Here is a 14,222-nt window from a genome sequence, read left to right on the forward strand (position 1 = left end):
CACTCTACCAAGTCCGGCGCCCGCCTCCAGTCAACCTAAGCTCTACAGCAAACACACAGTCATCCAGAAGTTCTTATTCGACTGGATCCCTTCCAGCATGGCCACCCGCCGCATCGTCTCGACCGAAAAGTCAATTCTTGAGAAAGATGACAACATCGGCTCTAGTCCCGCCGCCAACGAAAAGTCCAACATCTCACCGGCCGTGCCCGCGTGCGTCTGCTGTACCTTCTTCCAAAACTCCAAAACCCAGCAGCTAATTAGTACTAGTCATGTGATTCTAAAGCTTCTAGCTTTCACACTTGCCATGATCGTGGTTCCTATCGGATCCTACTATGTTACAGTGAACACACTATTCAGAGGCACGTGTAGTTCCTTCTCAGGAGCCATGTTCACAGTGTGCGCGAAGACATAACTGACTCTGAAACAGGCAATTCGACGTATGCAGGAGCATTGGCTGCAATTATGGCAAATGTGGTACTCATTGGCTATGTCATCGTGGCTTATACCGAAGATCAGTCGGACCAGCTGGAGGAGGAGAAGAAAGAGAACAAGAAACAACGTTGACAGCTTTCTGGTCAATCCCCACGAGCGTAGAAATTCGTGGCATTGCAAGATGCCATGCAATGCTGAATTACAGGAGACTGCAAATGCAAAATCATAATCGTTTTGATTTTGACGCCAACCCCCACGTGAGATTGATTCTATAGATGCGCATTTCCTTTGCGCATTGAAGTACTATCGAGAGTTGATTATGGGGAACGGGAGTTCACTGCCCAACTTGCTCACCAGGACTGTGTCTGTCAAGGCCACTGTTGAGGTACTGGGGATATGAACATATTAATGTAGTAGAGGATGTGTCGTAGACCATGCCAAGCAAAAGGTCTTCCTCCTATTTTTGTACGATGCAATTCCAACATCATGAAAATAATTCTAGCCCTCCACCCTAGCGAACAACCAGCCCAAAAATGCCACGTCTCAAAACCACACTCGGAAGCGCAAATCCTAGCCTCCTTTGTACTCAAATCGAACATCGACCATCGTGAAAACATTTCGTCGCGTAATGCAAAATTGAGAGAAACCTTCCTCTCCATAATGATGTGCATGTTGATGTTGCAAATGCTTTTTTCGAGCACATAGAGCTGCCAACAGCCACCATCATGCCACAGACTCTGCCGACCTCAAGACTAGCATCGCTCTTCAAGATATGGTAGGTGGTGACCAAAGGGAGCCGGTGTGACGTATCGTCAGAAGTTTCTGCAGAGCTTTGGGTATCTTTAATTGAAATCGGCAAAAAGAAAAAACAGGAGAAAAAAACTCCGTCACACCTGAAATCGTTCGTCATGCGCAAGAACCACGAACTTAGGAGCTCTTGCCAAAAAGTCGAGAAAGTCGACTCTTTCGTTTCTCTCCCATGTCAGGTCTCTGTGGTGCTGCCGCGGAGCCTTTTTTCAAGAGGGTGCCCGAGCCCTTCGGCGGTGGCGCAGGTGCATGAGAGTTGTCTGGCATCGTTCTAGGATGTGACGCATCTGGGCCTAGTGAAGGGGGTTGGTAGCTTGGGGTTTGGCCAAAGCTAATGCCGTAATCGTTTCGCGGCTCCTGGTATCTCTTTGGCGGTGATGCGCGGCGATTAATCGAGCTGTTCTCACTGCTAGTGGGATCAGTTTGATAGCCAGACGGCTCTCCGTAACTGGCGCTACCCGAACCAGAGGCTACCGTCTCGTAAGACTTGTGATTGTTGGGACTCTGAAAAACACCTCGATTGACTGCAGGATGAGTGCTCATTGACGGATCCGCCTGCACGCGTGCGTTCCTGTTTCGTGGGCCGTTACCGCCATTTCGGCCGTTGGCTGCCCCGTCAAAACCCTCAAAATACTCATCTCCTCTCGGACCGCCCATGGCCGGGCCACGGGGATCCAACATGGCACTCTCGCGTGCAAGGTTCGTGTTCGAGCGTGCCCCATAGTAACTCTCGTGAGGGAAACGAGGACCGTTGGAGTCTGGGTTCATACGTTTAGTATGTGCAGCAGGATTGCGGGAACTCCCGCCTGGCTTACTGCCATAGTAGCTGCTCCTCCTGTTCCAGTTCGCTACCGAGTCTGAATCTGATCTGTAAACAGATTGACGACTACTGGAACCGCCATCATAAGCAGCCTCGAAGCTGCGGATTGTGTCTAATGGCCGTTCCCATTTGCTTCGTGTAGGATTCGACCGGTCGGGCTCGGCTGGAATGCGGGTCAGTTTAGTTGGAGGGCAATTGAGGAACGTGAGCGCGCCACTCACTGATTACAACTCCGGTGGCATCTTTGTGCTGAAGCGCTGAAAGCGGTGGTTTTTCGTCAAAGTTGATGGCAGCTCGAGCGACAGCAGCTGAAATGCACAGTCAATACACGTCCACTGGTTGAGTCCACCGCCTGGAATCCCACTTACACGGCTCCAATTCATTCATTGCCAATGTCGGATCAGCCTTTGTAGCGAGCCTATTTTGCTCCTTCTCGGCGTGTGTTTCGTGTAGTGCTCCACTCGAAATTTTGTAGGCGTGCCCTTTGCCTTCACTCTTCTCGGTCTTGTGCGACTTGTCGGAGCGGAAACTGAAACCTCTCGATCTAGGGCGCTGGCGTTCGGGCTTCTGGGGTTGCTGCGACTGCTCTTGCTGTGAGTATGACGACTGCTGCTGTCGCGGTTGGTATTGCTGAGCTGCCTGAGGTCGTTGAGGAAGCGGCGACTGGTCGTATGATATGTGCGTGTACTGCTGCTCTTGCGACGGCGGAGCGGGCAGTGGATGGCGAGTATATTCGTGGGACGCCATGGTCACTAAACGGGCCAGCGGTTATGCTTTATTACACTGGGATCCTGGAAGGAACCTGGGAGGAAACGACTAGGCAGTGGAGTTGCGATCAGGAAAGTGGACTGTGGATCAGCACTCGAGTAGGAAACAGTGGGCGATGGATTGATAGCGCCAGGAGCGATCGTGGGATTGCAGTAAGATATCCGTACCCAGCTTTCTGGGAACTCGACTCTTGGAAGTAAAGAGACCGACGAAACACCTGCCGATGGTCTTATCGTGGAATGGCCCGAGCGACAACTCCTAGTGGCCTGCGAAAGTTGATGGGCTGGCAGTCCCAAAATACGACAGAGGACGGCGTGTAATGGGGGGCTCAATCAGTTGGAATGTACCTTTACGTGCAGTTCCCTGCGAAAAGTGACCTTTGGCTCCTGGATCTCGATATGGAGAAAGGATCCGTTGCTATGGTGCTTGAATGGTGCAACGATGCAACGCACTGTCCGGGGGTCTCTTTTGGGAAACAGCCGTAGTGCGCTATCAACATAGATGGGCCAGACAACCTGGTGTAGATCCCCTGTCCTCGTCGTCTCAGGAATAGCAGATTTCAGGGAAATGTCGTTTCGCGTGGTTGGGATAGAGCACCCGTTGGTTATCAATTAGAAGAAGAGTTGTCGCCAGACTTCCTAGAGGTTTGATTGATTGATTGATTCAAAATAAAATGAACCGACTGGTAAACTAAATTGATGGGTGGTGGCCAAACTCTGCTTTGGTGGTTCGTCAGGTTCTCGGGCCTGTGATTCCTAACTTGTAAGTCTTGAGATTGGTGAGATTCTGGCGCCTGCGACTTCCAAAAGACTATTGTAATTAAGTCAATTCAGCTGACTCAGTTTTGACCGTAAGACTCAATTTTCCACTTGAGAGAGACCGGCGCTGCTAGGAGCCGGAGAGCGAACGTAGACTGTTTGAGTGACGTCAAAAGTTGGTGCTGGTCATAAGAGGTGATGCACTTCTAGTTATTGGTGATCGGTGTTTCAGGAGTACCGGTCTTTTTTGAGGTTTTGAGTTTCCGCGCTTCCGTGATTGATAGAGGGATGACTGAGAGATGAGCGTGAGGGATTCTGTTGCCAATCAGGTCAATGAACAGGGACGGCCTTGTTTTCCTCTTTCTTTTGAGTGAGGGAGCCAGCACACGCCAATACGATGCGGCGCAGATGCTGCTTGCTGATGGGCGGACGCGAGTGCCGAATAGGTCAAGTCAGGACTCGTAAGCGTCAGAGATGTCGTGTCCCGCTGTGACTGCAAACTCAAAGAAATTCGCAAAAGTCCGCCAGCGATCCGAGGTGCTCGACTCGATACTAACTACTATATTCTTGAACCAGTGGAACGTGACAGTACAGGGTCCAAATGGAAATGAGGACCTTGAAAAGTCAAACGATGGTTCGACGATGGAAGTACCGGCAAGCAATCATGCCACCACGAGACTTGCTTTCGGGTTTCCAGGCGATGCCGACCCGAGGCGCAACTTCTCACTTTGATTAATGAGACTGTTGCGGGAGTCCTGCTGTCGCCTATTCTATTAAGGTTTTACGTGGTTAAGATTGTTCGACGTGACGCAACAGGCTCACTAATAGATATTTCCCGTGGCGAGCCTTGATATTGTGTTGCTGGACGGGTAGAGGGAATCTACTTTTCATTCCGAGTTGCTTGGAGCTATTTGCCATATATTCGTCCGGTCCAGCTTCGAAATTGTAGAGTTAGTCTAGAGACGAAGACGACGACGACGGCAATGACAACGTGTATTTCTCCAGTTCTACATATGGTATCATGAGCAATAGCATTCAGGTGTGGGGACAGCATTCATCTAGAACACCCCCAAGTTTGGACAAGGTCCACAGCAAAAGAGTTGCGGAGCAGATACATACAAAGTGTTACTACAAATCACACAATATGCGGCATCTGACAGAACGGATATCCCATACGAACATGGCCCAGTCTTTGTCCCTGGGCTGCCGGCGAGCTGGGATGTTGTTGCCTTGCTCCATGTGCAGCAACTTGCATTGTGGCATCCCGACCATTCCACCATGCAAGACCGACTTTTCGATAAACCCCATGCTAAACTGCACACCAATTATCCGGCGCTCTGATGAGGGATCCGCATTCACAGATGGATAATCGGCTTGGCTGGCCTCCTGAAAGTCGCTGCATTCATCAACCGATCTTGCTGTCATGGGCTGTGACCTGGACTTGGTGCCGTCACAGGGATCAGGCGTTAGATGGATTGCTTTACATTTTAGCCTTTGACAAGTGTTTCCGGATTTGTGCAGTCTGGCAATTTGTCTCGACCAGCGTCCAGCCCTGCTTGCGCGTAAGCGACACTGAGCGGCCAAAATATTTGAAATAGGTGGCGCCGTCCCGTCTTCAAGAGGTCCGGTTCTTCTTGTCTCGAGTCAGCTAATGCCCGACAGACGAGTTCTAGGTGCAAGACTTGTTCTCGATATGCAAGCGTCAGAACTAGTTTCGTTGTCTAGGTACTATTTACTGCACGCTTGCAGCTCCGTCTGTTTTCCTTGGTTCCGACCTCAGCATAAACCCGCCGGATCTCCACAGTCACGCAGTGATCACTCCGTACCAGAATCATCAGGTTCAAAGACAAAGTCGTTAAACCGGCTGAAAACATGCCACGAAACTGGCTGGCTGGTGCATAGTGCCTTCCAGAGCACTAATACGCATGCTGAAATCCCAAAAAACCTAGCACTTGGGAACTGTCAGGAACATTGCAATATGCATACACAGCCCACTAACTGGAATCCAATGATAGGTTATGTGTGACAATATGTTTGATAAGGTTAACAAGAGGACATCCATCTACATGGTCTCTACCCATAACTCGCAGCATGAAAGAAACGATTCAAGATCAATATGCAGACACACTCTAGCTGGTGTCAATGCTGAAAGCTATGCAAGCTACGGTGTGCTAGAACAAACGACATGCCGACATGAAGCTCCGTGAGGATGGTTCATCGCTAGTCAAGGCTGTTCTGCCAATAAGCGCCCTCCAAATGCCAGGGTGCCTTCCAGAAAAGGCTAGTGAGGGGCTGGCGGAATGCGGGAATGTCCAGAGGGCTCCAAACTCCAGAACTCTAAGGCTCGGGTTTCTTTCAATTCAGACAGATACGACCTAGAATCCGAATTTTTCGAACGATGGCGCAGTTTTGCCAGCAAGTGCATCTCGGTAGAGGGAATACGATCCACACCAACCAATCTGACGAAAGATTCCAGGCTCTACAGCAAATAGTAGCACTATACATACTATAGACGTTCGCCACCCCATGTCGTATTCCTGACTTGTGGGCACCCACTGATCTACGGTGCAATTGCACAGCCTTAAAACACGACGCGGCATGATGACGGGACGTGACGAAATTCGTAGTTTTTGACCATGCCCACTCAAATGTACTGGATGGATAATCGGTCCCAACACGAACGATATCCCAACAACAGCATGCAATGGACATGCAAGGGCATGCAAGACGGTCTAATAGTGGCATGGGACTAATAGCCAATCGTTTGACCGCTGCCTAGAGATGCCTCCACGTTTCCATCAAGGGCCCTGTTGCAGAGCATGCGCAAATCCCGTCCGATCCGACAAGCAATCAAACGTGTTCTCAGGCTCAACCTTCAGTGTGCCGCTCTTTGGGGAGGGTTTGAGTCTTTTCAAACTGCCAGTTCATGCCGAGCCTTGTGCTGAGATGGGGAAATCATGTTCTTGCTCTACGGGGGGTGAACTTTAAAAGTCACAGGGCGATCAATAAATAAACGTTCCGTCTCCATCCCGCCCCTAAGCATGTAACTTTGGCTTTATGAACCCTTTTCCCACGCCGTCGTGGCTTGACCCATGTCATGCCGACAAGCCACTTACCGTGATCTGCAGCTTCCCCCAGATGAAATGGTTCGACTTAAATAGTAGAGTTTCACCAAAAACAGAACCACGAGCGTGTGATGAGCATTCTCGTAGATAGCCCAAAATCACAGAGATCGTCAAGTTTCAGATCCAATCGTGATGATGATCTCCATCCTGTCTCGGACTGCTTTCTAGCCATCCCGTCAACGCATGACACTATCAAATGTGATATTTGCCCCAGTCTCGCCCTCACATGCCATATTAAGCGGTTCATGCAGAAGTCTCCGAAATTTCGAGATGTGCGGTAACCCAGAAACCTAGATTGTTGATACGCTGGGTTTCAATACCGTTATCGAGTACTGCTATACTAGTGCCCAAGTCCACTGCGAAGAACTTCTAGCAAGGTCAAAAACAAAAGAGTCAAGCTTCACCAAGTGACAATGCCCGGTGAAGTCCACGAAGCATGGCGCTCATGCTGTATGCTCTGAAAGTCCTACTTCTGCAACTCATCCAGTATTGGGGGCCTACCAAACCGAATGGTACTATCTGTTTATTATGAAAGCTGTTGGGAAACAGCGGTTGCTACGTGTGCAGATCCCTTCCATGTTGAATTATACAAAATGATTCCGTTTCCAACGGCTGAGTTTGGAGTGCTTCGCCATTCTTGGTTCCATGAATACAGCAAAGCACTCGCCAGTAAAACCAAAGAATTTATATGCTTTAGGCCGTCAGATCCATAAGACAACACCTCATAAAAGTATCACAATAACACCATATCTTTTAATGCGGTCGGGAAAGAGCCTTACATACCCATCACCAGTTCTCGCAAAACAACATTAGTCAATAGACCATATTTGTTGCCCGCTTCTTAAAAGACTCCATCCAATCGGGCCCCCAACCGGGTTTTCTGCCGCCATTTAGCAGGCTAGTCAAAAAGTATAGAGCTGCTGTGAAATATCGGCCGGATATATAGAATCTATATTCAGTCTTAACACTGCAATTATAATGTCTAGAAACTACGATAGCTCCTAAATTGTTCTAGAGACGTCGGCAGCGGGCAAATTTTCGACTTGGCCATTGACTTAAACGATCTCAAGGAACCGCTTGGGATCCGCAGGTGACCGCTGCAGACTTAGAATATGCGACTTCCGGGACTGTCCAGATCCCATCAGTCCCCGTGGTCCTATATTATGATACAAGAGAAACGAGAGGCGTATTCATGCAGAGAAAGAGGTATACAACGCAACTCTATGCCATATAACTACCTTTGTGGATATACAGCGACTGCTCACCGTTCACCTGTCCCGTGTACCCGAACCTCCTCGGAGCATCACAAAGTTTAATTATTCTAAACATATAAAACCCACCGGGTGAACATGGGGACCTGCTCTTGAACACCCACCCAACAGTAGGAAATAGCTTCAGGTAGGGAGTTTCCAGAACACGAATCCGTTTGAAGCTGTTATAGCTCGATCTACACGACGATAAGATCCGCAGGCTCTCTAGGCTGGAGATTGAGTAGTCGGATCCGGCCAAGGTCAAGTTCTCGATGCCGATGTGTCATCTTACGGATTTATCAGAGAGAAATTAGAGCGAACCCGAACTGGAATCGCGAGAGTGGACGAGGGGAGCCGAGCGATAGATCTATGTGACTGCCTTGAACTCTGGCACCAACTCAGCCAGTGGAGGACGCTTCGTGAGGAGGCCAGCTGTCACTGGGCTGTAAAAGCCCTGCAACCTAGATTGTGTTGGGTCTCTGTGGAGAAAGAGAGAGGGAGAAGAAGAGAAGCCACACAGCTGCCGCCGCGATAAGCACCTCACGGTTCATGGTTAGAGTCTAGAAAGGGTCAGCGCCAGAGGACTAGTGGGTCTTCTATTCAGATATACTCCTCGGTCAAATTCAGTTTTGATTACTGCGCGTGATAACCTTCCTTGTCAGCAATTTTTGCCAATATTCTATGCTTCTCATGTGCGATCGATCAGTATGGCACAGGGAACGCCTAAAGGGAGTATGTTGTTGAGTGATGAATTATTATTTTACATGAGACCGGAAGGGGTATATGATGTTGTATGGACTAATAAATAATGCTACCCTGGCATATACCCACCAGTTCTCTAAAACCGACCGCGTTTTGTGACCCTTTCCAGAGTGTGCTTTAACCAAGGCGTAGCAAGTCAAACCCCGTGTGCCCTATTATTACTGAATATATGAACCGCAATTCAAATCCGAACATTTTCTCCCACCCTATGTACCATCCAAGGCTGTTGCCAGAAAAAGTGCCGTACCCCTACACACAACACTGACTACTGTCACTGTAGGGGTACGGCACTTTTTTTTGTCAACCCGTTGCCCATCTTATTACCGATCCAAGGCTTGACTTTGGCACTGCGAGATAAGGTTAGTAATTAAGGTCGCAAAGCAGCATTGAGAAAACTAAAAAGAAACGGGGGTGAGTTGAGACCTACCATATGCCAATAGACGCCCTTCTTCTTCAACAACTCGTGATGATTTCCCTGCTCAAGGACCTTCCCCTCGCCCAGGACGAAAATGACGTCAGCGTTCTGCACCGTTGCAAGCCGGTGCGCGACGACGACCATGGTGCGGCCGGTAGCGGCCCGCTCAAAGGCTTTCTGAACGAGCTTCTCGCTCTCCGAGTCCAGCGAGCTCGTCGCCTCGTCCAGGAGGAGCACGTTCGGCTGCCGGATCAACGCCCGCGCGATGGAGACGCGCTGTTTCTGCCCACCGGAGAGGCTGACTCCCCGAGATCCGACCTGCGTGTTGTACCCGTCGGGCAGCGACGATATGAAGTCGTGGATACTGGCATCACGGCAAACAGCGTGGAGTTGTTCGTCGGTAACAGAGTCTGGTTCGACACCCAAAAGTATGTTGTCTCGTAGCGAGCCCTGGAATATGTTTGGCTCTTGCGCCACGAGCGACAAATGCTTGCGGTATTGATACACGTTGATATCCTGAATATCGGTACCGTTTGCGAGAATCTGGCCCTTTTGGGGATCATAGAAACGTTCCAGAAGGGAGACAATTGAGGTCTTACCACAACCTGAGGCGCCCACGAGTGCGGCGAATTGACCTTTCCCAATGGAAAGATTGAGACCCTTGAAGATAGAGACATTACGTGTTGGGTATTTGAAATGCACGTTTTTGAGCTCAATCTGAATACCGCCATCTGTGTCAGGGATATTGGCCGGATCTTTGCTGTCTCTGTTGTCTGGCGACCCACGAATACTCAGAATTCGGTTGGCAGCTGCAGAAGCTTGGGCAGCATTTGGACCGAAGCTGAAGCCGTTACCGGCAGCTTCAGCGCCCTGAATGACAGCCATGTAGCAGACGAAGAACTGCGTTGGATCATACTCTCTAGTAGCCATGAGCCGGCCGCCATACCAGAAGATCAAGGCCTGGCAACCAAGGCTGATGCTATCGGAAAAAGCAAAAATTAGAGTCGTCCAGCGCGCTTTCTTGTAGGCCGTGACAACATGACCGTTGAGTAGCTTGTCGTATCGGTCCGTGATGGTATCCTCAAGAGTCATAGACGCAACGGTTCTGAACGCACCAATAGCCTCAGCGGCGAACTTGCTACTTTCTGCAAAGACGGCTCCGTACATCCTGTCAAACTCCAACTCATATTTGAGTCGGAAGTAGCCAGCCGAGAGACCGAGTGGCATTGTAACACACAGTGCCACAAGAGCGAGCTTCCAGCCATACGCAAATGATATGGATAGGGCTCCAACGAGTGTGAAAATGGAGTTGTAGACCATGGCCATATTCATACCCAACATCTCCTCAAGTTGCTTTGGATCACCCCCAACTCGTGCAGTCAGTGTTCCTGTAGAATTGTCCTCCTCGTCAAAGAAGGAAGTCTTCTGGTACAGCAGGCCTTCGAAGTACTGCTTCCTGTACGTGGCCGAGATATAATACGCCAAATGTGTAGAAACGAACCCGACAAAGAACCAGGAAATACCGACACCTATAGCCAATACAACCCACATGAGCGACCAGAAATTGGCCTCACTAGTGAATTGGGCAGATTGTGGGTCATATTGGAAAATGACAATAATCTTGGCAAATAGGTAAGCCTGCAGCGGCGATGCCGCAGCTGTACATGCCGCGAAGAATATTGTCAGGCCGTAAGATACGAAGCGAGTCCTCTGCTCATAAAGCAAACGGCCGAAACTGCCAAAAAGCCCCTTACGCTTGTATCCAGCTTTGGTCCGCACTTCATCGTTTTCCGATAAAGCGGCGCTTTTCTCGCGATCGAGAACAGCGCCCAGATCTTCTTCTTCTTCTGGGCTGTCCGACCCGCTAGCCTCGGTCGGTTCGCCCAGAGAAAGCTGCTGGGCATACACGAGTCCGTGATAGACACCCTTCTCATTTTGTAGCAGACCATCGTGTGTTCCTTGTTCAACAACTCGCCCCTTCTGAATCACGGCGATGGTATCCGCTTTCTTAATGGTCGAGAGGCGGTGAGCGATAGTCACAGTCGTCCTGCCTTGCGAAACTTTATCCAAAGCAGCTTGTACAATGCGTTCGCCGCGAACATCAATGGCAGAGGTCGCCTCGTCGAGAATTAATATCTTGGGCTTCTTGATGACGGCTCGTGCAATGCTGATACGTTGTCTTTGGCCTCCAGATAACTTTGTTCCACTATCACCAACCATTGTGTCGTAGCCGTCTGGCAGTCGATCGATGAACTCATCGGCGAATGATTCCTTGCAAGCCTCGACGACAAGTTTCCTCTTTTGTTCTTCAGTTACGTTCTCGAATTCCGACCCTATCAGTCCGTAGGCAACGTTCTCATATATCGTCTGATTGAACAAGAAGGGCTCCTGCTGAACGAGACCAATCTGAGAGCGCCACCATTTGAGCTCGATTTCGCCCAGTTGATGACCAGAAGTTGAAATTGAGCCTTTGAGCTCCACCGGGGTTCCAGACTCCTCATCACTGGCGCCAGCTTTTTCCCCATCCACGTCGTCATCGTCTTTTTTGCCCTTTTTCTTTTTCTTCTGTTTTGCTTTCTCCTGTTGAGGATCAACGGCTTTAGCAATGATGTGCTGGTCACTTAGCGTATACCATCTTTCGATCAGTCCCACAATGGTTGACTTGCCAGATCCGGACGGACCAACGATCGCGGTAAGCTTGCCGGCTTCAATCCTCAAGTTCAACCGATCCAGGACCTTGACATGAGGTCGGCTGGGATAGGCGAATTCCACATCTTCAAACACAATATCATCGGTAGCCGAAACATCAGGCGCTTTCAGGCTGCCACGATCTGGCTTCGGCGCATCAATAACGATAAAGAACTCGCAAGCCGCCACCATGGCTTTCCCGACTGCAATTAGCGGTGTCGCTATCCGTTCGAGCGAGACCACCATCATCATGACGGACATGAGAACAACGACTATGTCACCTACACTGCCCACACGATGTTCTGTGACAGACTTCGCGCCGTACCAAAAGGACAGACCAAAGGCGGCGTAAAGCGAGAAGAAGACGAGACCAAATTGCAGCGCCATCATCGGCGACGTCTTCTGTCCATGTTTCTTAGCAGTGTCTGCCCAGACATTAAAGCGCCTAGCCACTTGTGTTTCTGCACCACAAGCCGTGATCATACGAATACTGCTAAAAGCTTCACTGGCCACAGATGAGGATTTGGTTTCTGCAATAGCCTGTCGACCCTGTCCCTTGACGATGAAGGGGAGCAGGATGCTAACAACGATTAGAATAAAAAGGATGACAGAAGCGGTTACAAGGGTCAGCTGCCAGCTCTTAACGAATGCCACGATCAAGGCTGCCACGATAGAACCTGTGAACTCGAGAAAGGTGGCGAGTTTCTCCGAGATACCAAGCTGCAGAGTATTGGCTGTAGTCGTAATTGTTCCAGCAGCGGCACCCGGCGCCATGGAGTCAAGGACATGGATTGTCTGTCCGAAAAGGCTTTGCAAGTAGTGCAATCTTATTGCAGCAGACATGCGGATACCTATTATTCGGAAGGAGAACTGAAAGTATATGAGTATCAGCAAAAAGATTTCAGAATCTTGACTCACCTTGTTCATATAAGTCAAGCCAAACTTGGCGACAAAGAGGGCAAAAATATACAATCTAAAGTGAAGAAGTCAGTAATATGGTCTCTCCCAAGGAGGTTACCCGCATGAAGGAAGAAGGGAAGTATTACGCATTGCGGTTGAGTGCGCTTTCAAAAGCTGCCTGTGATACGTTGCCGGATGTGGGGTTGAAGTAATCCACAAATTGCGTTGTGAGCGCGCCTTAAGCAAGATGAGTAGGTTATTGATCCTTTTAAAAGCAATATCGGTGATAACATACCAAACACTACGTTCATCAAAGGCATGGTCACGCCAGCAGCTATGGAAGCAAAGCCCGCTAGGGCCATGAGTGGGTAGTCCCACGCCTTTGCGTATGAAAAGATGCGCTGAGATAGACAACGTTAGCGTCATTTGTACAGTAGTGTTCGGTCTTCACCTATGTCAAGGTAGTTTCCATTCTCTTTGGGGTTCAGAGGCTCTTCAAAGTCGCTTACATAGTAGTCGCTGAACTTCGCCTCCCTCTCGGGCCTCAGCTTGGCAGCCTCTTTGGCATGCTGCTCGTCCTGGCCGTCCTGAGCATTTTTGGTATCTATCGCAACATGACTTTTATCCGGTAGACCCTCAGGACCAATCGTCCCTGGTTCCAACACCGCCTCTTGGGTTGTGGTCATTGTTTACTAGCAGAAAAAGAAGAGCCTCTGTTGCTACTGACTATCCATGAGGGATGAAGGTGGAATGTTGAGGTGTTAAGAAGGAGAAGTACGTATATGACCTCGAAAGGTGAATGTGGTATTGGAGCAGCCTGAACTAGCTCAAGAGGCGGTTGCCTGGCGCGTCTCAGCTACCGTAACGAAAGACTCAGTTTGTTGTTAATAGACCGGAATGCTGCTATGAAAGTCGTTCTTGTAATATGTCAAGATCGTGAAGGAGTATGAAATGGGTATTGCACTGTTGCTATCATACAAGTAAGAGCCCTGACCGAAGTGTTGTCAGAAATGATGGACGTCAAGAAGTTCGAAGCGCGATCAGTGAGATTGTTTAAAATCCCCAGGCGAATAGGAGCGACCCCTGCGAAGATCATTAAAGGCTCCGGGACCCCATGTAAGACGGTTAAGTTACTGTTGAGCCAAAAATCTGCCTAACATCAGCGCTTTACCTAGGTTAGTGAAGCTCGCCGCAAAACCAAAACTCACAATGGTACCGAATACTTGCTATTTCCTAATCAGTAATCTCGTGCTCCGTATTTCCTACGATGAACGCGTTGAGGATTTGTGCGACCACTACTAGACTTCTGCAAAGATCTACACACTGTATCAGACGTATGATCATTGTGAATCATCGCTAAGTCACAGTTGTCAGATTGCGGCCTTTCGGACAGTTCAACACTCCGACCACTCCCCAGCGCCGCCACTGCGGGAGGCCAACGCACCCCGCTAACGACCGCAACTTTCGTCAGAAGTTTATTTCAGCCTTGGTGTTGCA

The 14,222-nt window shown here is 49.5% G+C and overlaps 3 protein-coding genes across 3 annotated transcripts; 1 reads left to right on the forward strand and 2 right to left on the reverse strand.

Moving 5' to 3' along the window:
- Positions 1–97: 97 nt before the first annotated feature.
- BKA67DRAFT_541315 (vacuolar ATPase assembly integral membrane protein VMA21) lies at positions 98–564 on the forward strand (the record flags this gene model as incomplete). Its single annotated transcript, XM_046100916.1, has 3 exons — positions 98–210; positions 268–365; positions 428–564. 3 exons carry the CDS (start codon positions 98–100, stop codon positions 562–564), a joined length of 348 nt encoding a protein of 115 aa, XP_045952861.1.
- A 795-nt stretch (positions 565–1,359) lies between these two features.
- Positions 1,360–2,806, reverse strand: BKA67DRAFT_541316 (uncharacterized protein; the record flags this gene model as incomplete). Its single annotated transcript, XM_046100917.1, has 3 exons — positions 1,360–2,222; positions 2,281–2,367; positions 2,428–2,806. The coding sequence occupies 3 exons, from the start codon at positions 2,804–2,806 to the stop codon at positions 1,360–1,362; spliced, it is 1,329 nt and encodes a 442-aa protein (XP_045952862.1).
- A 6,236-nt stretch (positions 2,807–9,042) lies between these two features.
- BKA67DRAFT_664191 (P-loop containing nucleoside triphosphate hydrolase protein) lies at positions 9,043–13,411 on the reverse strand (the record flags this gene model as incomplete). The annotated part of the gene is made up of 6 exons (XM_046108325.1): positions 9,043–9,069; positions 9,150–12,695; positions 12,744–12,798; positions 12,872–12,962; positions 13,021–13,126; positions 13,235–13,411. 6 exons carry the CDS (start codon positions 13,409–13,411, stop codon positions 9,043–9,045), a joined length of 4,002 nt encoding a protein of 1,333 aa, XP_045952863.1.
- Positions 13,412–14,222: the final 811 nt, after the last annotated feature.

This window comes from Truncatella angustata, assembly GCF_020726525.1.
Source record: "Truncatella angustata strain MPI-SDFR-AT-0073 chromosome Unknown BKA67scaffold_10, whole genome shotgun sequence".
Taxonomy (NCBI): domain Eukaryota; kingdom Fungi; phylum Ascomycota; class Sordariomycetes; order Amphisphaeriales; family Sporocadaceae; genus Truncatella; species Truncatella angustata.